We start from the raw sequence: 26047 nt of genomic DNA on the forward strand, positions 1-26047 counted from the left end.
TCGCTGCCCGGAACCCGAGCGCTGGCGTCGCGGCGTTTCCTCCCGCCGTTAGCTGCCGGACCGGGGCGGTGCGGGGCGGAAGAGGGCGGTGCGGGGGCCCGTGCGAGCCGCGCTGCGGGCGCGACCTGCAAGCTGGAGGGCTGCGGGGGAGCGCGGCTCGGGGCGGCGCCCGAGCCCGGGGGAGCGCGCTTCGGGGCTCCCGCGGCTTCTGCGGCGGCGCCGGGCGAGCGGTGCGGGGATGGGGGCGCCGAGCCGGACAGGCGGCGGGGGCCTCGGCCATGTTCGCGGGGCTGCAGGACCTGGGCGTGGCCAACGGCGAGGACCTGAGGAGACCCTGACCAACTGCACTGAGCCGCTCAAGGCCATCGGCAGTTCCAGGTGCGCGGGCCGGGTGGAGGTGCGGGGGTCGGCGAGCCGGGAGCGCGCTGAGGCATTGGGCGCTGGCGGACGTGGCTGCGGCCGGCGTGTCGGCCGGGAGGATTCACCGCGCTGGCCTCTGCCTCCGCAGACCGAGAATGGCGTGCTGCTGCCCTCCCTCCAGTCGGCCCTGCCCTTCTTGGACCTGCACGGGACGCCGCGGCTGGAGTTCCACCAGTCGGTGTTTGACGAGCTACGGGATAAGCTGCTGGAGCGAGTGTCAGCTATCGCTTCGGAGGGGAAGGCCGAGGAAAGGTAGGTAGGCGCCTGCCGCCTCGGAGTTGACTGGGCAACTTTCAGGGCTTGGGACTGAGGAGCGCCCCCACCCCCACCCCGCTCCTGCTAGTGGAGACCCACTCCCTCAGTTGTGCAAGTCTTTCCAGGTACAAGAAGCTGGAAGATCTTCTGGAGAAGAGCTTTTCTCTGGTTAAGATGCCATCCCTGCAGCCAGTGGTGATGTGTGTCATGAAACACCTGCCCAAGGTGAGAGCTATGGGGCCACCCCTCCCCCGAGATCAGTGTGCTCTGAGGTGCAGTTTGGCCAGCTTACCTGCATGCCCTTGGTTGGTGGAAGTCAGACTCTACTTGGTGCCGGTAGCCACTTAGCTCTGGGGGAGTTTTGGTGAGGCAGTGTACCTGATCAGCTTCTCTCAGACGGGCCACATGGAGACGAAAACTTGATTCTGGAGTTGGTGTGTTGGAGAGAGCTGTGGGTATTCAGCATGTCTGCACCTATTGGGAACATGGGCTGGGGGCTTTTGTGAATGGCTGCCCTGAGGGAGACCTTGGGGACACAGGCACCACTCACAGGAAGGCTACAGGGCTTGTGTTGTCCTTTAGGTTCCTGAAAAGAAGCTGAAGCTGGTGATGGCCGACAAGGAGCTGTACCGAGCCTAGTTGCCGTGGAGGTGAAGCGGCAGATCTGGCAGGACAACCAGGCCCTCTTTCGGGGATGAAGTCTCCCACTTGCTGAAAACAGTACATTCTGGAGAAGGAGAGTGCACTCTTCAGCACAGAGCTGTCTGTCCTGCACAACTTCTTCAGTCCCTTCCCCCAGGACCAGACGCCAGGGCGAGGTGGGGGAGGCAGGTGTGGGGGACTCGAGTGTGGGTCTGCTCCTGGAGTGTGGCAGGAAGGGTTGTTGGTTGTGTGCTTGCATACCTTTTGCTTTTCAATGAGGTGATGTGGAGCAGGTTGATTCTACAGATAGGCTTTATGAAGGGTGATGGCTCTCTCCACCCACTTTCCAAAAGCAATTTTGTTTGACCCTTAAACTTTTTTTCTTTCTTTCTTTTTTTTTTTTGGCACTGGCAATTGAACTCAGGGGCACTTAACCATTAGGCTACACTCCCAGCCCCTTTTATTTTTTATTTTGAGACAGGGTCTCACTAAGTTGCCTAGGGCCTTGCTGAGTTGCTGAGGCTGGTCTCAGACTTGTAGTCCTCCTGCCTCAGCCTTCTGAGTCACTGGGATTATAGGCATGTGCTATCTTGACCGGCTGAACTTTTGTTATGTCTTTAGTTTGTTAAGGTGGTTGTGGCTGAATTCTTCACAAATAGTGAATTCAAGTTTTCATATATTACTAATACTGATATTATACCTGAACTCAAATTTGTAGTAATTGGGCCGGGGAATGTAGTCTCGTGGTAGATACATTTGCCTACATGCATGAGGCCCTGGGTTCAATCCTCAGGACTATCAAGAAATAAACTTTTTTTTTGTTTGTTTGCAATAATTGACATCTTTTTTATTTTTAAATTTCTTAGCTAAATTTCTCATTCCTTTTTTTTTTTTTTTGGTACCAGGGATTGACCCCAGGGGCACTTAACCACTGAGCCACATCCCCAACCCTTTTTTATTTTTTATTTTGAGACAGGGTCTCCAAATTGATTTGGGCCTTGCCAAATTGCTGAGGCTGTCCTTGAATTTGTGATTTTCCTTCCTCAGCCTCACAAGCTGCTAGGATTACAGGTGTGAGCCACCTTGCCTGGCTTGATTTTTTTTTTTTTTTTTTTTAAGTGGGGGGCTACTATTGTTGCAGGCTGGTATTGAATTCAGGAGTCCTTTCTTCAACCTCCCAAGCACCTGGGACCTGGGACTGAGGAGCGACTCGGTGTGGTAGAGTGCTTGCTGGCATGCCTGAGGCCCTGGTTCTGTCTCTAGCACCACACGTACAACAGCAGCTGGCTACCACACCAGCAATTAGGTGACTTTAACACCACTTAGTAGAGACGTAAAACACATTATCTAAGTCATCTCAGGCTAATGAAGAAAGCGTAGACGAGGTCTGTTTTATTTTCGTGGCATGAGAGTCGAACCTGGGGTGCCCCACCACTAAGTTGCACCCCGAGTGCCTCTCATGTTCTTATTTAGTGGCAGGGTCTTCCAGGCAGACCTGAACTTGGGAGCCTCCTCCCAGCTTCCCCAGTTGCTGGGATCACAGGCCTCCACCCTTGTGCCTGACCAGTTGACTCATTATTCACAAATGCTGTCTTTCAGTGTGTGACTGATGTGGATGGTTGTCACTGAGCTAGTCGCTTTTATTTTGGGGTCACTGGGTCTGAAATCTGGTGAGTCTTTCATGCCTCAGCACATTTCAGTTGCCACAGTTCAAATGCCAGAAGCCACAGTGTGGCCCGTAGCTCCAGTGGGGCCTCAAGGCTCTTGACCGCTTGGACCGGCAGCTGTCAGGATGGAGGCTGTGCAGCCCGTGCTGTCCCTGACCTCTGTCCCGTGTTTGTTTATTCTCGGGTTAGGTCCTTGGTAAACCTCTTCTTCCACGGCTGCCAGAGCAGTGCTCCCACTCCCCCAGCTTGGGCCCCCCTCTTCCAGCCTTCCTCTGCCTCCAGTATCTTCTGGTGACCGGGTACTGACAGCACTGATTCCTGTCTGTGAGGGACTTGCCTTGTTTGTCTAAGTCAATCTTCTTCAAAAAGTTACATTTTTATACACATGAGACACTCAAGTGCCAAAGTGTTCTGAAGAGCAGGAAAAGGAACAGGAGAAGCAGTTCCCTCCCAGCTCCCCTCCCTGCTGGAAGGGGGCACAGCCTCATCCCCTGCTGCACCCACGCGCACGTGTTGCTGCCTCAGGCCCAGTTTCTGTGTGGGTTGTGTCTCTGGGTCACCTTGAGGTCTGCACTCCTAGAGAAGAAGTGGCCTTGGCATCAGGTCCCAGGGACGTTCCCACCTCCTCAGCCTGGGTGGGCCAGCACATTTCCATCTGTGGCTGCTTTTTTCCCTGCCATTTCTGCTTGTCCTCATTCCTCGCTCCTCCTGGTGTCCTGGCTTCTGAGTTCTGGCTTGTGGACCCCATGGCCTCCCAGGCCGCCTGCCCAGCATGCTAGCTCAGTTCCTCACCAGCCTCCCGCATTGGCCACTCTGCTCCTTAACAACACCCAGCTTTCTCTTCCTCCTGTTTTGATGGGATGTCTTCAGAAGACCCTGCCATGCACTTTCAGAGTCCTAATACACTCGACATTTATTTTGTTTTGACTCAGCTGACTGGGTGGACTCAGAATTGTAGCTCCAGGTGTCCAAGGCCTTTGTACTGTTCTCCAGCATCTGTGTCTATAGACAAGTCGGAAGGGGCTCTGGTTTGTGGCACTTGGTTGGTGGCCTGCTTTTCCCTCTCTGAGCTTTGCAGTCTTTTCTTGGGGCTCTGATTTACAGTGCTGTGACGGGGCACATCAGGCTAATGGTTGCCTGTGGTCCTTGCTACAGATAGCAGCTGAATGAAGCTCTGTGTTAGTTATGGTGGCACAGTGACCAAGCTGACCAAGACTGTGTGGGCCAAATCCTGTTTTGAGGAAGAGTGTGGTGGTTTATTTCTGCCAGGGAGTGGGTACCCATATCGCTGCCTGGCCCTCCAGTGGTGGGTAGGGGAAAACTGGATTTTGTTTGTGTTCTGTACACCTGGGGCCTCAGCTTTGCTCTGTGGCCCTGGATGTTGGTGGTGGGACAAGGTCACACAGCCTGTAGCCGAGGTCGAAGATGGGGAGACAGAAGCCATCTGGGCTGGGGTAAATAGCCTAGAGTAAAGGGCAGCACAGCCTTGCAGCCTTGAGGATGGGGCAGCCTGGATCATCCCTCAGTGAAGTTCCTCCAGTGCTGCTTCTTGCCTGGCCACTCTTGACTCGGCAGGCAAGTACTTGAGGTCATAGGCTTGGAACCCTTCAGAGAACTGTGGGGCCTGGTATGGGCTCACCCCCTAAGTAACAGCCTGCCACCTCCAGCAGAGTGGCAGCATTTCAGCTGAGAAGAGGCAGGAGTAGAAAGGACACCCTCTGGAGGGAGTGTGTGCTGTGCCCAGGACTCAGCCATCTGTGTGGCGGGTGGGGTGGGCTGGGCGGGGTCCTGGGTACAGTGGCCTCTCCTGCCAGGTGGTGCAGAAGCTGACACAGATGGTCGGGAAGAACGTGAAGCTGTACGACATGGTGCTGCAGTTCCTGCGCACACTCTTCCTGCGGACCAGGAATGTGCACTACTGCACGCTGCGGGCTGAGCTGCTCATGTCCCTGCACGATCTGGACGTTGGTGACATCTGCACTGTGGACCCCTGCCACAAGGTGCAGCTCTTTGTGCCCACTTCCTTCAGGGGTCCTCTTCTGCTGCTTCCCTGGCACATACTGCTTCCAGGAACCAGTGCCAAGCTTATGTCTCCGGCTGTCTGTCCCGTATCTCTTTGTGCTGTGTGCTGGCCCCTCTGCAAACCCCGCCCGGGGAGGGTGGCCTCCTTCAGGTGTCTGAGCCAGAGACCTGGGTGTCTTGGTGCCTCCCTCACTGCCTTCCAGCCCTTCCCTGCTCCAGCCGGGTGCAGGCCCTCCAGCCACCCTGTACCATTGCCGCAGCTCCTCTGTCTTGCCAGCTGACCTCTGGCCCTCCCCAGCCCCAGAGCCCTTGGGGCTTCTCACTGGCAGGTACCAGGGTGCTCTAGGAATGGGGTTTCATGCTGCCCTGTGTCCCCAAGCACAGGCATGGCATATCCTGGGGACCTTTGGTGTCCTGCTCTGAGCTTCTCACTGCTCAGAGTGCTGCTTTTGCTCCCTGGGAGAATGCCCCTGCTTCCTGTAAGCCCCGTGACCCTCTCTGTACCCTCCTGCCCTCTCCTGTGGCCCCTAGGTCCTGGGGTGGAGCTTTGGACCTCAGCCCGTGTGTGTCTTGGCCTCTGGATCTCACGATGCTCAGGCAGTGCTGGCCTGAGAGGCAGAGGCCGGAGCTGCCTGTAGGGCCTTGCCTCCGGCTGGGTGGGGAGGATCCAGTGCCAACCTGCTTCTCACCTGCCTGCAGTTCACTTGGTGCCTGGATGCCTGTATCCGAGAGCGGTTTGTGGACAGCAAGAGAGCCCGGGAACTACAGGGATTTCTTGATGGAGTGAAGAAGGGGCAGGAGCAAGTCCTGGGGTAAGGGTCAGCACTGAGGGCCCAGCCCCCAGCGTCCCACCGTTACTAGCTGGCTCATTCCAGTATGCTTTGGGAGAGCCATGCCAGTCACCCAACTGAGTTAGAGATGGGATCACTTGAGAGGAGTGTGGGTAACAGAAATACCCGTATCTCTGCACAGATGTGGGGCCCATGTTCCCAAGGGAGCTAGTGTGAGCGTCTAGTGGCCTGGAGTCTGCCGCAGTGTGGGGACTGCTACAGGCTGAGGGCTCCCACCTCCTCTGGCTGTTGCTGTGCAGCCCGCCACCTGTGTTCGAGCCCTTTGGTTTTCTGACTGAACTTGGTCTGGGCCAGGCTTTCAGAAACACAGTGTGCCTTGAGTCTTTGTTTTTGTCTTTTCACTTCTCACTTCTAGTTTGAAAAACCTTTGAGTGAGTTAAGGATAAATTACAAACCTTAGGCTTTTTGTTGAGGGGGATGCAGAGTAGGATCTGCTTGCTCCGTGCAGAACAAGACCAGTTCCCTGGGCAGTGCCTACTGTCTCCCTGCCTGGCCCGCTGCTATCCTCAGTGGTCTGTGTACTGTGTAGTCAGCAGGGGTAGGACAGCCGGGCTTCCCCAGTTAATGCTGAGGACTATTTCCCTCAGGGATCTGTCCATGATCCTCTGTGACCCCTTTGCCATCAATACGCTGTCTCTAAGCACCATCCGGCACCTGCAGGAGCTCGTCAGCCAGGAGACCTTGCCCAGGGTGAGTGCAGCCTGCCCTGGCATCCTGCCAGGTTCCACATGCGGATTGGGTCTCTCCCTATGGGTGGGGCAGGTGGGAGCCTGAATGGGTCCTGGAGTCCTGGCATGGCAGAGACCCACTGTGTAGCGAGGGAGGTCAGAGGACAGCACAACCTTGGTGTGCCCTCTCATGAGGCCTGTGTTTTCCCGCAGGACAGCCCTGACCTCCTGCTGTTGCTTAGGCTGCTGGCCCTAGGCCAGGGCGCCTGGGACCTGATTGACAGCCAGGTCTTCAAGGAGCCCAAGATGGTATGGATTCAGCTTCCCTGCTTTGTTGCTACTCATGGCGGGTGGTGAGGTGAGCCCCTTCTAGTCCCAGAGCTGTGCTCCTGGGGGCTTCCTTTAGGAAACATCAGGGAGGTTTCAGGGTGTCTTGAACCAGCCACCTGTAGGGAGGTGGGCTGCTGCCTGCTAACTTGGCTCACAGTGTTTCCACATAAGTGGCTGTAATCAGGCCAGTTTGGGGATCCACAGACAGCACTGGGCAGGGGTCTCAGGAAGCCAGAAGTAGGAACCTGGGGAGCAGTATCGAGGAAAGCAGACGGGCCGCACTGGGGCTCAGGTGGAGCGCTTGCCTGGCATGTGTGAGGCACTGGGTTCGGGCCTCAGCACCACATAAAAATAAGTGAATACAACAAAGACCTATAAACATCTAAAGAATATAAAAAAATATACCTGCTGGGTGGCTGGCGCACACCTATAATCCAGCAGCTTGGGAGGCTGGGGCAAGAGGATCATTGCTAGCCTGAGTAACTTAGCAAGGCCCTCAGCAGCTTAGTGAGACCCTTGTCTCAAAAAATAAAACCCTGGGCGGGGCTCAGTGGTGGAGCACTTGCCTCACATGTGCAAGGCACTGAGTTCAATCCCTAGCACCACGTAAATAAAGATATCATGTCCACCTACAACTAAAAACTATAAATAAATAAAATAAATACAAAATAAACCGCTGGTTGTGTGGCTCAGAGGTAAAGCTCTGTGGGTTCAGTCCCCAGTGCCAAAAAGTAGCAACTAAAAAGGGACAGGCAGGCCTGAGGAAGGGCACGGGGGCGGCCCCTGTGAGGCCCCTGTGAGGCGGGCCCCTGAGAGTCGGGTGGGGCCTGCAGGGCTGCTGGCTTACGGCCTTGTCCCCGCAGGAGGCGGAGCTCGTCACCAGGTTCCTGCCCATGCTCATGTCCCTCGTGGTGGACGACCACACTTTCAACGTGGACCAGAAGCTTCCAGCTGAGGAGAAAGCCCCGGTGTCGTACCCCAGTACACTTCCCGAGAGCTTCACCAAGTAGGTGCCGGGTGGCAGCGCGGGGCTGGCCGGGCGTGGCCGGGCGTGGCCAGTGCTGCGTGGGGCTGAGGGTGGGTCCTGGGCACCCTCTGCCCAGGTTCCTGCAGGAGCAGCGCATGGCCTGCGAGGTGGGGCTGTACTACGTCCTGCACATCACCAAGCAGCGGAACAAGAATGCGCTCCTGCGCCTGCTGCCGGGGCTCGGTGAGTCCTGCCTCGGCTGGCCGGCCAGCCACAACAGTTGCCACTCCACGTTCTTGTCTGCAGCTTACTTTAGTGGGAACGTGAGAGGCTGCTTCGCCTTGTGTCCCTTCCCACAGGAAGGGATGCAGAGCCACCTTATTTTATCCTTGAGTCCCCAGAGGGTTGCGGGAGTGTACTCTCCAAGACCGTGACAGGCCCACTCTCCCAGCGTCTCTTGGAGGGGTTGGCACAGCCAGGAAGAGGGAGGACCTGGCCGGGCCTGTTGGAGGTGTGGCATGCTGTGCCCACGTTGGGGACAGCCCTGGGCCCTGCTGACCTGGCTCGACAGGCCTGTCTCTCGGTGCTGGCGCACCTGCTTCCAGCTTTCTGTGTGGAGGAAGCTGTGGGTGTTGATGTGCGGCCACCACCTGCTGGGTCCTCTGACTGGGCCTTGCTCTGCTGGGGACCAGAAGTCTGTAGTGAGCCTTACAGGGCATGGGTCAGGGATCCGCAGGCTCCAGGGTCCTGTTCTGTGCCTCTCCAGCTTGCGGGGGCATCAGGGTGCAGCACGAAGGGCTGGTGTCGGTGTCCGAGGTCTCCAGGGACAGTTACAAGTCACTGTGGTTGGCCTTATCCCACGTGTGCTTCAGCAACCTGTGTCTTGCTCACATCTGGTCTGGCTACTTGGAAGTGGGATGAGGTGGGCAGTGGGCTGTCCTTCCTGGAGCACAGGCTGGGATGTGCCACTCCAATCATGTCCAGGGAGGAACTTGCTTATTCTTATGGGGTTTTCTAGAATTTTCTTCTGATTGTGGGTATTTGAGCTGAGAACTCCTAGTCGCAGTATGTGGCCACCTGTCCCTGACACATGACCTGTGACTCTGAACAGTTTAGTAGGAACCTCTACAAAAGAAGGATGGTCACCTCTCAGCAGGTTTGCTGTCATCCTCTTGGTCAGATGCCAGTGGTGGCTGTGTCCCCTGGTGTCTGGCAAGTGTCACCCTCCAGTGGGGCCTGAGTGCTGCTGCCGGCCGCTGCCTGCCGGTCGAGGCTCCCACGGGTTGTAGGGCTTGGAGGGTCTGGGCATGGGCAAGCGCATCCCCTGGGATGCCTGTGTCTCCCTGAACGTCTCTTCCCTGGTTCAGGCAGTGTTGGCAGGTCTGCCTGGCAGGCATCAGGGACGCTGGTATCTGGTGCCCAGTCCTCCTGTGCTGTGGCCGCCTGCCTGTGCAGGACTGCTGCCTTGTGCTGTCCCTGAGGCCTGCTCCTGGCGGACCCTGGCTGCACCCTTTCTGTTGGTGGTGCCGGCAAGGATTGGCTGCAGTAGGCTTTGTGGTCTGTCCCTGCTTTGGGGTCAGTGGCTTCAAAAGGGGGTTTGGAAGCATTTCTTTGCTCTTTTTTCCTGAGGAATGGTTGGGTGGTTTGGCAGGACTCCCTCCAGATTATGCTTTGGCCCTTTCCTGCCTTTCCTTGTTGGTCTGTGGTTTTCTCTGGAGCTGGTTCTGACCAGAGCCCTCAGTTGTTGGGCAGGACCTTCAGGAAGGGCTGTCTTGTTTTCATACCCACACCCTGGACCACCACCCACCTGTGACCCTGTTCTGGCTCAGGACAACTGGGAACCCCCGGGGAGGCCCCAGATGCAGGTTCCTGAGGGTAGAGGTCACCTGCCCTGGCAAAGGGGTATATGGTGGCTGGCTGGGCCAACCTGCTGTGGTTGCAGTGGAAACGTTCGGCGACCTGGCCTTCAGCGATATCTTCCTCCACCTGCTTACGGGGAGCCTGGCGCTGCTGGCCGATGAGTTTGCCCTGGAGGATTTCTGCAGCAGCCTCTTTGATGGCTTCTTCCTCACAGCCTCACCCAGGTAGGCCACACAGCAGTGGGCAAGCCCAGGCCACTCAGACTTTCCTGTACTCTGTCTGCCTGGCAGGTGAGAGGCTGCAGGTGGGTCTGTCGGGCACCATGGCTGCACTTGTCCAAGTATAGTTGGGGGGCATTGTCTCCAGGGACAGCAGGAAGGGCCTAAAGGGGCTTCTCTGCTGCAGTTGGGCTGGACCTTGGAGGAGGGCAGTCTGTGTCCTTCTCTCAGCCCCATGCCCCATTCCCCACTCCGCCCTGGCCTTTTCCAGGAAGGAGAATGTGCATCGGCATGTGCTGCGGCTGCTCCTCCACCTGCACCCCAGAGTGGCTCCATCCAAGCTGGAGGCTTTGCAGAAGGCCCTGGAGCCCACAGGCCAGGTGAGTGCTTGACCTCCACCTCTGGGGATGCCGACCTTGGCCCTCAGTGCTTTGCCTGGTCCGTGGTGCATCCCTCTGGGTAGCCCTGGGGCTGGCCTGTGTGTGCTGGTCCCACAACCTGGGTTTGTCTGCAGAGTGGAGAGGCTGTGAAGGAGCTCTACTCCCAGCTGGGTGAGAAGCTGGAGCAGCTGGACCATCGCAAACCCAGCCCAGCCCAGGCTGCAGAGCCTCCAGCCCTGGAGCTGCCTCTCCCTAGCGTGCCCGCTCCAGTTGGTCTCTGAGGCTCTGCATCCAAAGGGCCACTCAGGAGCAGAGGCCCCTCCTGGGACCGCCATCAGGAAGAGGCTCTCCTGACCCCGGGAGTGCAGCCGGCACCCTTCCTCCCTTCTCAGCTGCCCAGAGCTGTTCCTGGGAGGCGCCTGCCCCTGCCCTGGGCCTTTCCTAGTGAAGGCTTGCTCCTGCCCGCCTGTGTGGCAGTGTTCATTGCCCAGCAGCTGACCCTGCGTGATGTGTGGGCAGCCTTGAGGGGAGGGAGTGGACATCATTTTGGCCAAAGCAGATATGCTGGGCCCAAATGTCTGTAGGATCACTCGGGAGGAGCTGCAGGCTAGTGACCTGAGCCCCTGTGCACCTGGTACCAGGGTGCCCCATCTGACCAACCGAGGCCCTGCAGGCAGTGCCCCTCCCTGCTCCCATGTGAACTGCCTCATTTACCCTAGGAGGAGATTGCTCCTTGCCCAGCTGCACTGGTTGGCTCTCAAGTGGGACATTGGGTGTACACTGAGGTTTCCACTTGTGTAAATAAAAGACATTTTGGTAACTTTGCAGATGAGCCTTTTCTCTGCTGGCCCTGGGTGTTGGGGCAGCTCAGGTGGGGAGTTCTTAGGGGGCCTATGAGTCTCTAGTCCCCTGCCACTGTCTTTGGACCTCCAGACAATAGGCTGCTGGAAGCCCCTCAGGGCCTCGCAGGGTGCATGGTGCTGAGACAGACCAGCTCCTTGGTGTCTGTCCTGTGGTCCAGGTGAGCCACTTACTTCCTGCACAGATGAGGGACATGAGGCCCCAGGAGTGCCAGGGCAAGCCCACGGGCGCTGGCACAGCTCTGGGGTGGTTCTCTTAAGATGAGCCTGCACAGGTGGGCAGGGAAGACGGGCTGGTCACTGGGCAATGAGGACGTGGACCACCAGGCCGAGGCTGAGCTGGGTTGCTGGGCTGGGTATAAGAGAACCTGTCTGACCACTTAGGGGTCAGGTTGGTGTGGGTGGGTTTGGGGACCCTCAGCTTGTGCCAGCTTTTCCCACTCAGGAGTGAATGGAGTAGTGCATTTTGGGCCTTGCTGCCCATTGCCGGTCTGGTGGGGGAGCAGGCAGATGAACTGTCTCAGTAGTCTAGGGAGGACCCTGTCGAAGGGAAGGAGCTACGTTAGTCTGTTTTCTGTTCTCAGCAAAACTCTGTAGACTGGACAAGTTACAAGAAAACAGGTTTATTTTGGCCCATCCAGGGGCCCGAGGCTGCACAGGGCATCCTGGGGAGAGATGGGGAGTGTGTGCTTTCATTGGTCACTTTGCTTCCTTTCTTGTGGCATTGAGGCCTGGACCCAGCCAGGGGCACTTCACCTCTGAGCCACATCCCCAGTGCTTCTTATTTTTTGTTTGAGACAGGGTCTGGCCATGTTGCCCCTCCTGGCCCCACACTCGCCCTCCTCCTGCTTCAGCCTCCTGAGGCTGGGGAGACAGGTGTGGACACTGCCCAGCTCTCTCTTCTTATCCTGGGGCTCCAGCCTGGCCACCCTGACTAACCCTAATCACTTCCCAGAGGTCCTCTCAACACGGTCGTGTTGAGAGGACCTCTGGGCACCTCATGACACCTCATGACAGATCAGATTTCGACATGGGCCCTTGGGGGACACTCCAGCCATTATGGGGCACGGATGTGGCCACAGGGCCTGGAGGAGTCTGGAGATTCTGTTGTTGTTGTTTCTGGACCTTTATTTTACATATGTATGTGTTTGTGGTGCTGAGGATCAAATCCAGTGCCTCACATGTGCCAGGCAAGTGCTGCACCCCCAGCCCCAGCCCCAGCCCCAAGCATGTCGTTTTCGATAACAGACGAAGCACATTTCTGGGCTGATGGGAGCACCTGGCACTCGTGATAAGTGGGCATCTTGAGGGAGGCTGGAGTGCCACTGAGCGAGCCAGAGGGCGGCTCCTGCAGTGCTGTGCGGGGAGGAAGGCAGGCTGCGGGTGCAGGGCCAGGGCCTGATGGAGGCAGGGTGGGGCTGTGAGCAGAGCGGCATGGTCACTGGAGGTGAGAAGGGCCTTCTGAGGGTACAGCAAGGACAGACTTTCGGTCAGTGTGCTGGGTCCTGCCAGTGCCCCTAGAGTGTGGCTGTGCAGATGGTGTCCTGCTCGGGATGCCTCGGGATGGCAGGGCACAAGGGAGCCTGGGGGTCACATGGTCGCTGGAGAAGGCCAGGGGCCCAGGCCTGGCAGAACTGGGATGGAAGGGGGAGAATGCCATCAGCTAGTCAGGGAGCACGACCTTGGGGACTGCTGGTGGTGGGGGGGTGAGCACCCATGGGGGTGCGATAGATGTAGGAGTTGAGGGGCTCCCGGTGAAGTGTCCGTTCAGAGTGAAGCTTGAAGACCCAGGTGGCACTTGCAGGTGGCAGCATGAAGTCCCCAGCAGCAGCACTATAGTTACGTGTGTGGGCAGGAGGGGAGGCCTCCAGGACAGGGATGTGGGTCGTGGTAAGGCTGGCAGGTGACAGTGGTGAGTTACAGTTCTGGGGTTCCCTTCACCATGGGGTGAACCCTCTGGGACATGAGCTCCTTGAACACTGTCCCCACCCTTCAGTGAGTCTCCAGTGTGGGGCTCTGGGCTCCAAAGGATTTGGCTGATTAACCTCTGGCAAAAGCAGGAGGCCAGCATTGGACCCAATTGGATACTGGCTTGTTCCTTTCCTGCCAGAAAAAGCAGAGAGGATAGAGGGGGCCCTGTGACCCTGAAGGACCCCCTCCATGTGGGACCTCAGGGCCTGCACAGCCTCCTGCCCTGGCATTCCATGTTGGTCATGTGCAGGTGGACGGAGGGTGACACGGGCAGGACAGACTTTGGTGGGGTCCCTTAGAGCCCGGGGTCTCAGGACTGTCTGAGCCAGTCTGGTGTGGCACAGAACTGTGTCGGCTACATGATCCAGAGACAGAGAAGTCCACCCTGGCTGCTGGCTTGGCCTGGAAGAGGCCAGCTTCCTTACAGAATGGGAGGGGCCAAGAGCTATCCAGGAAGGCTGCTCTGGGAATGGGGGTGGGGATCAGGCACAGGCAAGCAGGTGGCAGAGAAGGGTCCCCAGTTAATTCTGAATTTGTTCCCCATCCCCCACATAGAAGAGCCGGAGCCATGTGTGGGGTTGTATCCCTAATGCTAGGACTTATGCCCCAGCGTGTCCTACGTGCAGAGGCCTCAGAAGTGGGGGAGGAAAAAGGAGACAGGAAAATAAGGGAGGGCTGAACAGAGGACCCTGCTTTCCCCTTGTTTACAGCAGCTGGAAATCCCAGTGGGCCCTGCTGGGTCAGGTGGAGATGTCCTGGGGAATGCTAGGGTCCAGGGAGGTCAGATTGAGCTGCAAGGAACCCAGGGGTTCCAGGGAAAGGGACTCTTAGTATGACCAGGTGTCCTGAGAGAGCCACAGGGCTGAGAAAGGAGCTGACCTGCTGGAAAGGGGTTCTGGGCAGGCCAGAAAGGCCTCCCTAGCTGTCTCCTCTGTCCAGCCCTAGTCCCGCCCGGCCGCACCCCTGACTCACTTCCTTTGCATGGAACGGAAACCTCCCCAGAGCTTCCTCTGCTCCAGACGCTTCCTGGGGACCCGCAGGTGTCGCTGCCCCCTCCAGGCCTGAGCTGGCCCAGGAGGCCCCAGAACCACCGGACTCGCACTAGGGCGGACAGCATTTCCTGCTTCCTGCTCCAGTGGGAGCTCGGGAACACTGAGCTGCAGGTAGGGGTGGGCTGCGGGGTGCAGGGACGCAGGCCAGCCTCCCCGGCTCAGGGCTCATCCTTTCCTCAGTCTTATTTCTGTCCATCTTGAGCCCCACCTTTGCTGGCCTTTGGGGGTCCCTGCTGCTTCCTCACTGGGGAAGGGGGGACTATTTTGGGAAGATCCCCCATGGGACATAGGGGGCTGGGAGGCCTGGGCAAAATCAGGAGTCACTGTTGGGACCCATTCTCAAAAGCATGTTTGGCAGGATCCCCGCTCGCTGGTCTCAGTGTGTGTGGCGTCTCCGAACTCCCAGGGGTGTAGGGGCCTCGGCTGCTCAGGGGCCCTGCCTCAGGACGCAGCGGCCCCTGGCGCCAGATAGTCGGGAGATGCTGCCGGGGGCGGGGTCCAGCTTGACCCTCCAGGAAGCTGGGGTAGCCACCCGATTAGCTGCACGCCCCCCCCCCCCCCCACTTCCTCAAGGCCCGCGGCGGTTTCTGGGAGGACCAGAGAGATTTGCATTGGGGCCCCACAGAGCAGCAGCTTCCTGGTCAGCGGGGCGAGGTGGGGCCAGGTTCTGGTGTGGCACCCTGCGAGCCCCTCATGGATAAGATCACTCGGGGCCAGGGTTTCTGTTGGCCCCGGGAGGCGGCCCGCGGGAGAGGGCCATGGCGAGTCCGGAGACCCTCCGCATTTTCCTGTTGCAGGGAGAGTGACCTGCATGCAGAGCGCCGGTCCTGCGCCATGGACCACGGCCAGCCCAGCCTGGAGCCCGCAGCCGCGGACCCCAGAGCCTCCGGCCCCTGCGTGATTGCTCCGGTGCGCGCGGTGCTCCGCCTACGCCGCCGCGTGTACGTCCTGCGCAAGCGGCGTCTCCTGCAGCCGGGCACTGGGCCCGACCATGGGACCGGGGCCCTCAGGGTGGGCTGCGGCACCGGGGCTCTGCGTGCAGAGCTGGACCAGCCGAAATTTTTCACTTTCGACGGCCCGGCGGAGCTGCCCTCCAGGGCGCCGCGCAAGAGGCGCCGGCGCAGCCGCGTGGTGCTTTACCCTGAGACTTCGCGCAAATACCTACCGCGAGCCGAACGCCGGAGCCGCGCACAGCGATGCCTGCTGCTGCTCGCGGCCATCGTGGGCTTCCAGGTGCTCAATGCCATCGAGAACCTGGACGATAACGCTCAGCGCTACGACCTCGACGGGCTGGAGAAGGCGCTGCAGCGCGCTGTGTTTGGCCAGCCGGCCGCCGTGGGCCGTATTGTGGCGCTGCTGCGGGACTACCTGGCCACGCACGTGCACAGTCGCCCGCTCCTCCTGGCATTGCACGGGCCTAGTGGCGTGGGCAAGAGTCACGTAGGCCGCCTGCTGGCACACCACTTCCGCGCCGTGCTGGAGGACAGCGCGCTGGTGCTGCAGTACCACTCAGGGCACCACTGCCCCCAGCCGCGCGCCGCGCAGGACTGCCGGGAAGATCTGGCGCGGCGTGTGGCTGAAGTGGTGGCACAGGCCGAGGCGGAGGAGAAGACCCCTCTCCTGGTACTGGACGAGGCGGAGCTCCTATCGCCAGCGCTGCTGGACGAGCTACACGGCTTCATGCAGCCGCAGCGTTCGCACCACTTTCACAATGCCATCTACGTGCTCCTCAGTGGCACCGGTGGCACAGAGATCACCCAGTTCGTGTTGCAGAACGCGTCCCGCGCACAGCCCCTGCGCCCTGACGAAGTCCGCAGGGCCCGGGCTGCTGCAGAGCAGGCTGAAGAGAAACTGCATGCCAGTCTTCGGGCACTCCTGGCCCGTGAGCACCCGCTGTGGCAGGCCGCGGCCATCGTGCCCTTCTTGCTGCTGGATAAGCAGGACGTGGTCAACTGCTTCCGGGACGAGATGGCGGGGGAGGGCTTTTTTCCTGAGCAGGCTCGTGCAGAGCTCCTGGCCTCGCAGCTCAGCTACTACCGCGTTGCTGGCCGTGAGTTCGCTGTCACTGGCTGCAAGCAGGTGGTAGCCAAGGTGAACCTCTTGTAGCACAGGAGCACACACTGTTGGTGCAGCAGGGGGCGTGGAGATGTGTGACTTGGGGGTCACTAAACTGCTTCACCCTGAAAGATGGGGGGCTGGCCAAGGTGACTCAGTTCTGTGCTCCCAACTTCCAGATCCACCCGAGCCCTGTTTGTCCCTGAGGTCATCAGGAGAGTAGCCACCTTCCTGTTCTTAATTCAGCCCGCATTCCTCCACACCTGCTGTGCCCAGCACACCCCAGACATGTATGATGGGGTTTGGTCAGCAGCACTAAGAGGTGGGCAGTCTGCTTTCAGGGTACCAATGACCTCAGAGGACAAGCAGCCCCCAGAGCCATACAGCTAACCCTAAGGTCACAGAACTGGGATGTGAACCCATCTCTATGGGGTGCTTGTTGCAGCTTCCACAACCCCCAGTAACACCCAGTGGCCTCCTGCACACCTCTTGGGCCTAGGGTCCCAAGGTCCAGAATGTTTCTCCAGCCCCCCGGAAGGCATTGGGGCAGTTTGGGTGTCTCCACACCAATGAGTGACCTATGGACCAGTGGAATTCCCCAAATGTTCTGGATGACTCAGGCTGACATTTGGTAGGAGGTGGGCCTAAATGGGGGACCCTGACCTCTGACTCCTACTGCCCTTGCTACTGATCCACCACAGGGCCCTGAACTGAGGGAGATGGCCATGCAGGGATGCCTTGGACTCAGCTAGATGCACTGAGCCCGGGCCTTGGGTTCTTTTCCTGGGTGGAGGGGCCCCTTCCACTTTGGCCCCTGGAGTCCCCAGCCAGCCCTTACGGCAGTGGAGGGAGGGCCCTCGGCAGATCTTGGCCCCTGCTGGCCGGGTCCCCCGTGCAGACTCTCTCTGCGTTCGGCTGTGGAGGTGGTTTGTCCTTGGTAGTATGGCCGCCTGGCCACCACGGTTGTGCACCTGTCTTCCCTTGGTGCCTGTCTCCTGGGACGCTGCAGACCCGGGTTGCACACGCTCCGCCTCCCGGACTCCCGGACTCCTCCCTCTGGGCGTTTACAGCGCCGACTTTGTACTGGAGCGGCCTCAGTGCTGCCGCCTGGTGTCTACGCCCGGCTCGCTACCAACCCTGTCCTAGAGAGCGCGCGGCCTATCAGGGAAACAGGAACAAGGACTACGACGTTCGGTTCCTAAAAGTGGGGCGTGCGGGGGCAACGAGGGGAGACAGCATGCAATGGGTGCGGGGAGAGGAGGGCCCCGCAAAGTAGCGGTGCGCCCTTGCGAAGCGCAGCTGTGCACGCGTGCACCCTGGTCTAAGTTCAGTGGGACCTGGGCTCCAGGGACACCTGCTCCCAACCGTGACCACAAGAGCCCACAGTCTCCCTAGAGGGGCTCGCCAACCGCCTGCCTGAGCGGGTCCTGGCGTTTTCCCTGGCAGCAGTCTGCAGGCCTGGGCAGATTCGGGCCTCTCAAACCTGAGTCAGCACACAGATCCAGGGCCTGGTGGGGGGATCTGGGTTGCACTGGGTGGCAGGGACCTCTGCCCCTGGGGCTTATGGGGATAGGGTGGGGTGGTCAGCTGTGGGAGCCCAGGGCTGGCTCTGTCCATACTAGCCCAACATCCAGGAGACAGCCTGCAGCAGGACGTCCAGCTGGGCAGTCCCATGGCCTGCGTCCATGCTTCAAGGGGTGTGTGAGAGCTGCTGAGCCTGAGGCCATGTTGTCCATTCTGGGCAGGGGTGCTACTCCCCAGCAGGGTGCCCAGGACCATGACCACCACCTCCCTTGCCAGCACACACAGTGCCCAGCCAAGGGTGGCATGTTCCCCCATCAGCAGCACCTGAAAATCCAAGCAATCTTATTTATTTATAAAACATTACATGGAGGCTAATTTCTGTGCCTAAGAGGAATGTGCCGGAAGTGCTGTGGCTGGTGGTGTATGCCTTTTAATAAATTGTGTGGCTCAAATCCGACAACCCACTTTTTTTTGGTCAGTTTCTCTCTCAGCCTGTATTTACTAGGCCACACTAATTAGATTTTTTTACTTTCTCATATTTGAGAAACGCCAAAAGAGGGAAGGGGTGCAGGCTGGCAGGCTGATGGAGGGCCGAGGGGTGGAGAACGTAACACCAAGGCTTTCCAGGAAACCCACGAACAGCTGGAAAGTTCCCTGGACAGGTGCTGCGGGCAGGCTGCACAGGCTGTGCCTGTGGGAAGCTGCCTGCTAATCAGATGGTCCCAAGTGGGGCAGGCGATTTCCCTCCGTGTGCACTGCCTTGAGGACACTTGGACCCCGTTGTCTCCATGTAATGGCCCTTCGATCTCTAACAGCAGCGTTTTCTTAAAATGCACTTTGTCTGAGGTAACAGTGGTTCCAGCCTTCCAGCCTTCTTTGAAATTGGTGTTTGGGATATATTTTCCTTGCTTGTAAGCAGTAAGCAGTTGGATTTTCAACAAATCCAACTTGGCAGTCCTGATCTTTGAACTGCTGAGCGTAGCCCATTGACATTTACTGTGGCTGTCGCTATAGGTGAACTTTGTGACTTTATTTTGTGCCTTTTGGATGTCTCTTTTTCTACACTGCTTTTTTCTTCTTGCTTTTTCTTCTCTCTTATTCCCTCCCTCCATTCCCGCTCTCTCTCTCTCTTCTGTCCCCTCATCTCCAGTGCTCCCCTTTTCTCTCTGATGGGTCTGGGAGTCCCTGCACCCCTGTGTCAGCCTGCACCTCACGTGGGCAACCCAGGCTGAGCGGCATCTGCCCTTGCTCAGGTTAAGGCTGAAGCATCTCAGCGCTGTGCAGCCACATACCAGACCCCTGGCTCCACTGATTCATTCTTCTTGGCTCTGGGGATTGAACCCAGGGCTGTTCTACCACTGAGTTACATCCCCATCCTTTTTATTTTTATTTTGAGACAGGGTCTCACTAAGTTGCCCAGGTTGCCTTGAACCTGTGACCCTCCTGTGGCACCCTCCCAAGACTCTGGGGTCACAGGTGTGGCCACATGCCAGGCCATTTTATTCTTATAACTTGATTTAGCCAGATTCTTTGAAAAACTTTGTATGATTGAAATTTCATTAACTCTACAGATCTGATTGGGGAGGTTGACATCATGACACCGTTACACCTTTATTAAGACTTATTTACCATCTATGAGCCAAGTTTTGTAATTTTCTACAGAAAGGTCATGTTCATTTTTGGTAGACTGATTCCTAGAATTGTCATAATCTTGAACTGGTGTTATAAAAGGTCACTGTTGCCAGATAAAAACATGCCTTGAACAAAGTGCACAGAATAGAGCACACATCCAGAGTCTTCTCACAAAGCACAGGCTTGCTCCCCAGCCCTCAAGTAGCCCCCGAAAGCCCCTCTCCCTGGGCCTCTCCCTCTGGCCCCAGGCCAGCCTGCCTTCCAAGGTAACTGCCCCAAGTTTTCTTCATGCTTTGATGGCTGAACTTTACACCCCTAACTAACGGCTCTGGTTTAACTTGTTTCTCATTTTTCAGCTTTGTTTCTTGCTTCTTAAAAAAAATAAACAGCTTTATTGAGGCATCCTTTGCATACCATGCAGTTTACTCGTTTTAATTGGACAGTTTGATGATTTTGGTGAATTACAGAGTCGTGCAGCGTGGCCACAATTCAGGCTTAGACTGTTTGCATCACGCAGAAAGCTCTGACGTGCCCAGACCCTGTGTGTCCCCCTCTGCCTCAGATTACCACGCTCCCTTTCCACCACTGCAGGGTTGCTTTTTTAAAAAGCATTCTTTCACAATCGTTTATTAGGCATTTTATTAAGAACTGCAAGAGAGGCGTTTGAGGGCTCCCGACGCTAGGACACCGTGTTGAGGGGTGACTTGCTGGGCGGATCTTATGCATGCAGTGGTGTCCACGCAGCCGTTACCGCCCCCTCTGCCCACACGCAGTTATCATGCGTGGGTTTGAAAAGGTCTCACGGCCTTGGAGCTTTTTGCAGCTTTGGTGTCCAGCTTCTCCCCCTGACCTGCTGCTTGAGGTTTACTTGCTGTGCAGGAGGTCTCAGTAGCTCCTGCCTGTGGATTGCTAAATAGTATTGCCTCACAGGGATCAAAGACATTTTGCCCATTTGTTCACCCTTTAATGGCTGTTTGGATCGTTTCCATGTTTTAGTCATTGTGAATAATGGAGCAAGAGACATTTGCTGAGCATTTCTTTGTCTGGACATATGTTTTCATTTCTCTTGAATAAAATACCGAGGAATGGAATTGATAGGTCACAGGAAAAAGATCTATTTAATTTGCATTTGTGTGCGTGGTACTGGGGACGGACTCCGGGGCCTTAGTGCATGCTAGGCAAGTGCTCTGCCACTGAGCCATATCCTCAGCCCTTAACTTTTATTTTTTATATTGAGATAGGGTCTCATTGAGTTGCCCAGGCTGGCCTGGAACTTGCAACCCTCTTGCCTTGGCCTCCTAATCTGCTGCTGGGATTACAGGTGAGGTCGAGTTTCAACCTGTTTTAACACACCTGTACTTTTTGTTGCAATATATGTGGGATTGAAAACCCAGGGTTTCCGGGTTTCCACAAAGACAGTCACCCAGAGGTTTTGCAGGGATCTGCGGGCAAGCTGTGCAGGACAGGACACACCCTGCCCTGGGAGGTGTCAGTGCGGCTCAGGACTCGGTCCCTCAGCAACTCAGCCTCAAGACTCCATGGGGGCTGGGGTTTGCAGCTCAGAGGTAGAGCCCTGGGTTCGAGCGTCAGCACTATGTAAAAATAAATAATATAAAGGTATCGTGTCTCTCTACAACTAAAAACTACTTCACAGGTTGCTCTGGGGCTTGTGGGTGACCTCGCACAGCTTTTCTGCTACAGGCCTTGGAAGAGGGCAGGAGGTGCTGCACCCCGCCTGCCCGGGACCTGGCGAGCACCTTCTGCCCCTGGCCTTTGAGGGTGGCCACAGATCTCACTCTTTTCGACAGTTTGGAGTCTGCCTCCAGAACAATGCTGTGTAGAATGGACGTGCTAGAACCCCGTTTCCTGAACGGCTTCTGAAGCAAACACTGTTGAAAGTATCCTTCATGGACCCCAATCTCCACCCTGTGGAGAGGTTTCTCAGGCCCTGAAACCATCTGAAGTTGCTCAGAACCAGCTTCACCTGCGTGCTGGGCCGAGCTGGGCTGGGGCTGTGGAAGGACTGCCACTGGTCCTCCAGTCACACTGCAGGGCTCTGGAGGAAGCTCAGGTGCTGCCACTGGTCCTCCAGTGACTCTGCGGGGCTCCGGGGGAAGCTCAGGTGCTGCCACTGGTCCTCCAGTTACTGTGGAGCTCTGGGGGAAGCTCAGGTGCTGCCACTGGTCCTCCAGTGACTCTGCGGGCTCCAGGGGTAGCTCAGGGTGCTGCCACTGGTCCTCCAGTGACTCTGCGGGCTCCAGGGGTAGCTCAGGGTGCTGCCACTGGTCCTCCAGTGACTCTGCGGGGCTCTGGGGGAAGCTCAGGTGCTGCCACTGGTCCTCCAGTGACTCTGCGGGGCTCTGGGGGAAGCTCAGGTGCTGTTATTGGTCCTCCAGTGACTCTGCGGGCTCCAGGGGTAGCTCAGGGTGCTGCCACTGGTCCTCCAGTGACTCTGCGGGGCTCCGGGGGAAGCTCAGGTGCTGCCACTGGTCCTCCAGTCACACTGCAGAGCTCCGGGGGAAGCTCAGGTGCTGCCCCTGGTCCTCCAGTGACACTGCAGGGCTCCGGGGGAAGCTCATGGTGCTGCCACTGGTCCTCCAGTGATTCTGTGGGGCTCCGGGGGAAGCTCAGGGTGCTGCCACTGGTCCTTCAGTGACTCTGCGGGGCTCCGGGGGAAGCTCAGGTGCTGCCACTGGTCCTCCAGTCACACTGCAGAGCTCCGGGGGAAGCTCAGGTGCTGCCCCTGGTCCTCCAGTGACACTGCAGGGCTCCGGGGGAAGCTCATGGTGCTGCCACTGGTCCTCCAGTGATTCTGTGGGGCTCCGGGGGAAGCTCAGGGTGCTGCCACTGGTCCTCCAGTGACTCTGCGGGGCTCTGGGGGTAGCTCAGGTGCTGCCACTGGTCCTCCAGTGACTCTGCGGGGCTCTGGGGGAAGCTCAGGTGCTGCCACTGGTCCTCCAGTGACTCTGCGGGGCTCAGGGGGAAGCTCAGGGTGCTGCTATTGGTCCTCCAGTGACACTGCAGGGCTCCGGGGGTAGCTCAGGTGCTGGCACTGGGACACGAGCACCAACCAACATCCAAGTGGAGGGGGTGCCACTCACTCACTAACCTTGGTCCACTGCATGCTTCTGCTTTAGACTCAGCTGACACCCTGAATCCCAGGCCATGGCAGGACAGGACTGAATGCCCTGTGTCTCTTCTCTGGACTTGTTAATATCAGCATTATGAAATTGCCCATAGATGAAAAGCTAGTTTTTAGGGTCTTATTTTAAGTGCACAATCACACAGTATTTGTCCTTTGTGCCTGGCTCCTCTCACGGGAGCGAATGTCTCTTGGAATGTCCCTTGGTTGTGATGGTCTCCCAGGTACTTTGTCTGTCTTGGCTCCTGTGACGAAAGGTGCTGTGGATTACCTGTACTCTCTTCTTGAACAGGTCCTTACTTTCCCTTGGACACATACACAGGCTTGTGGCTGCTGCATCACATGCAAACTCTATTTTTAACATTTTAAGGAACTACCAAACTGTCCTGCGACGTAGTCCCAATTAAAATAATTCTCTGCATTGATATTCTCTGATGTATCATTGCTTTCTCCTTCTCCCCTTCTTTTCTCCTGCAATGCTGGGGATGGAACCCAGGGCCTCACACATGCTAGGCAAGAGTTCTACCACTGAGCCACATCCCCAGTACTTTTTAAAAAAATTAATTTTAAGACAGGGTCTCACTAAGTTATCCAGGCTGACCTCAAACTTGAGATCCTCCTGCCTCAGCCTCCTGAGTCTTGGGGGCGACAGGTGGTGCTGTGAGTTCTGTCTTCAGTGGCTCTCTTGTGGCTTTGCACAGGTCTGGGAGTGTCCACCGTAGCTGACTGACCTGTTGCCAGCATGCCCCAGGCTGCTCTGAGTGTGGTGTGCTCAGGTGACCTCCCTCCCAAGGCTGCCCTCTTTCCACCAGTTCCACCAATTCTGGGAGAGCACTTCTGCGCTCTTGGGTTTGCATCCTGGCCTTCTCCCCACCCCTGCTTTAGTTCTTAGGGAGTCTCTGAGCTGCATGTGAACAGACTCCCTGTGCGCTTCCTTTGCGTCTGCCTTCCTTGAACACAGTATCTGTGAGACTCAACCCCAAGGCGGCCCTTGGCAGTAGTTTCCATTTTCCTTCCCGGGGGGCACGGGGTGCAGATGTAGTCTGCAGGCTATGCACTGCCTTCCTGGCCCTGGAAGTGGCTCAGTGAGGTCCTGCTGTCTCACCACCTGCATGTGGCACTCTGTGGGCATCATGAGCGACCCACACGTGAGTGGATTCTGGTCCAGTTCAGCCGCAGTGGACAGCAAACTGCTTTCCCAAGCGGCTGCTCCCCACCCAGGGGTGCAGGGCCTCTGCTCCACCTCCTCACCAACACTGGTCTCTGGGTTGTGCCCTCTGGGTTGATTCTCGTGAAGCCTCCCTTCAAGTCTCTTGCCAATTTTGAGTTAGGTTTTCTTTTTCTTGCTTTGGTCAGGGATGGGAACTAGAAACCAACCCCAGGAGCAACTCTACCTGTGGGCTATGCAGCCAACCCAGCAGGGTCTGGCTAACTTGCCCAGGCCGGCCTCAAACTTGAGATCATCCTGCCTCAGCCTCCTGAGTCGATGGGATTGCAGGTGTGGACCCCATGCCCAGCTCCTGGAGCTCTTTCCCCATGGATTCTGAGGAGGGCCTGGTATCTTCTGGGGAGCCTTTGTGCAGATCTTCTTCGGTGTTATATGGTTCATGTTCCCTCTCTCCTGACTTTGTGTGTTTGTTTTTGTTTTGTGCTGGGGATTGAACCCAGGGTGCTTAACCACTGAGCCACATCCCCAGCCTTTTTATTTATTTTGAGACAGGGTCTTTTATATATATATATATATTTTTTTTTTTTTCAGTTGTAAATGGATCTTTTATTTTATTTATTCTTATGTGGTGCTGAGGATCAAACCCAGGCCTCACACATGCCAGGCAAGCGCTCCACCACTGAGCCACATCCCCAGCCCAAGACAGGATCTTGCTGTGTTGCTTAGAGCCTCATTTACAGTCCTCTTGCCTCAGCCTTCAAGTCACTGGGATTACAAGCCTGTGCCACTGTACTCAGCTCTAATGGTGCTTTGTTTGTTCTAAATTTTTTTTTAGTTTTCAGTGGACATTTATTTATTCAATAATTTATTTTTACGTGGTGCTAAGAATTGAACCATGTGCCTCACACATGCCAGGCAAGTGCTCCACCACTGAGCCACAACCCCAGCCCTAATGGTGTCTTTTGATGAATAGAATATCTGAACTTTAATGTGTATTACCTTTTCCCTTTTCTCTCTGGCTTTTTGTGCCCTATGTAAGAGATCTCTGCTAGGTGTGCATGCCTATGGTCCTTGGGAGGCTGAGGCAGGAGGATTGCAAGTTTGAGGCCAGCCTGGACAACTTGATTAAACAATCAGTCATCTCAGTGCTGGGGATTGAACTCAGGGCCACTCCACCCCTGAGCTGCACCCTGTGTCAGTCAGCTCTTTTTTGCTGTGGCCAAAACACTCAACAAAATGCCTCTTCAGAGGACAAGCTTCTTTTGGTTCATGGTCCAGTGGTTCCATCAATGGTGTGCTGACTTCATTCCTCTGGGCACAAAGTGAGGCAGCACTTCATGATGGAGGAGAGCTGCTGGGCTTGTGGTCAGGAAGCATGCCCCCAGTGCCCACCTCCCCCAGCCATGCCCACCGCCCAGTCCCCACCCTCAGTCCACTCTCACCAGGATGAGATGAGGCCAGAGCTCAGTCCCGCCATCTCACCTCCGACATCCCGCCTTAGCACAGAACCCCTAGGGCTGCCTCACGTCCAGACTGACACCCTCAGCCCCACACCTCCCCTTTTTTTTCAGAAGCAGGGTCTTGCTAAGTTGCCCAGGCTGGCCTTGGATTTGCGACCCTCGTGTCTCAGCCTCAGGAGCCGCTGGGACGACAGGTGTGTGCCACTGCTCAAAATAAAATTTGAGGGGCTGGGCTGTGGCTCAGTGGCAGAGCGCTTGCCTAGCACGTGTGAGGCCCTGGGCTCCATTCCAGTACCGGGTGAGGGATCCCTCCGACCTCAGAGGGCCCAGACACGTGGCTCCACATGTACTCTGGCTTGCACACCGAGGTCCCAGGACCGAGGGGCTGTCCATCTGTGCCCTGAGCAACCCCCTTTGTTGTCAGCCTGGTCCCCTGCAGGGGCGAGTCCTGCTGGCCACGCCTTATCCTGCATCACAGGGCCGATGCCTGCAGCTCTACAAGGAGCCCTGCCTTTTGCAGAGCAAGCTGGCCCCTCTTCTTCCTGTTCTTAGTCTTTGTATTTCAAAACAGTTGAGGGACGTGTCCTTCCCAAAATGGTGGGTTTTCTTTTTTTTTTTTTTTTTTTTTAATCCAGGGATGCTTTACCACTGAGCTACATCCACAGCCATTTTTATTTTATTTTCATTTATTTATTTATTTTAGGGTATTGGGAAACTCAGGGGCACTCAACCACTGAGCCACATCCCCAGTCCTGTTTTATATTTTATTTAGAGACAGGCTCTCACTGGGTTGCTTAGCTCCTCGCTTTTGCTGAGGCTGGCTTTGAACTCATGAGCCTCCTGCCTCAGCCCCCTGGGCTGCTGGGATGACAGGTGTGCACCACCATGCCTGACAGCCCTTTT

The 26047-nt window shown here is 56.9% G+C and overlaps 2 protein-coding genes across 2 annotated transcripts; both read left to right on the top strand.

The window, feature by feature from the left end:
* The first annotated feature begins 83 nt into the window (after positions 1 to 83).
* On the top strand, positions 84 to 11107 carry NELFB (negative elongation factor complex member B). Its single transcript, XM_079112786.1, is given in 17 exon segments — positions 84 to 324; positions 327 to 672; positions 801 to 900; positions 1258 to 1311; positions 1314 to 1361; positions 1363 to 1389; positions 1391 to 1462; positions 1464 to 1493; positions 4799 to 4984; positions 5706 to 5818; positions 6445 to 6547; positions 6739 to 6834; positions 7719 to 7861; positions 7959 to 8065; positions 9765 to 9906; positions 10172 to 10280; positions 10415 to 11107. Coding segments are annotated over 17 exon segments (1869 nt in total). The 5' UTR covers positions 84 to 278; the 3' UTR covers positions 10562 to 11107.
* A 1925-nt stretch (positions 11108 to 13032) lies between these two features.
* On the top strand, positions 13033 to 17057 carry TOR4A (torsin family 4 member A). The gene is made up of 2 exons (XM_079112828.1): positions 13033 to 14274; positions 14961 to 17057. Exon 2 carries the CDS (start codon positions 14998 to 15000, stop codon positions 16267 to 16269), a length of 1272 nt encoding a protein of 423 aa, XP_078968954.1. The 5' UTR covers positions 13033 to 14274; positions 14961 to 14997; the 3' UTR covers positions 16270 to 17057.
* Positions 17058 to 26047: the final 8990 nt, after the last annotated feature.

The sequence above is a fragment of the Sciurus vulgaris genome (assembly GCF_902686455.1).
Source record: "Sciurus vulgaris genome assembly, chromosome: 15".
In the NCBI taxonomy this organism is placed as follows: domain Eukaryota; kingdom Metazoa; phylum Chordata; class Mammalia; order Rodentia; family Sciuridae; genus Sciurus; species Sciurus vulgaris.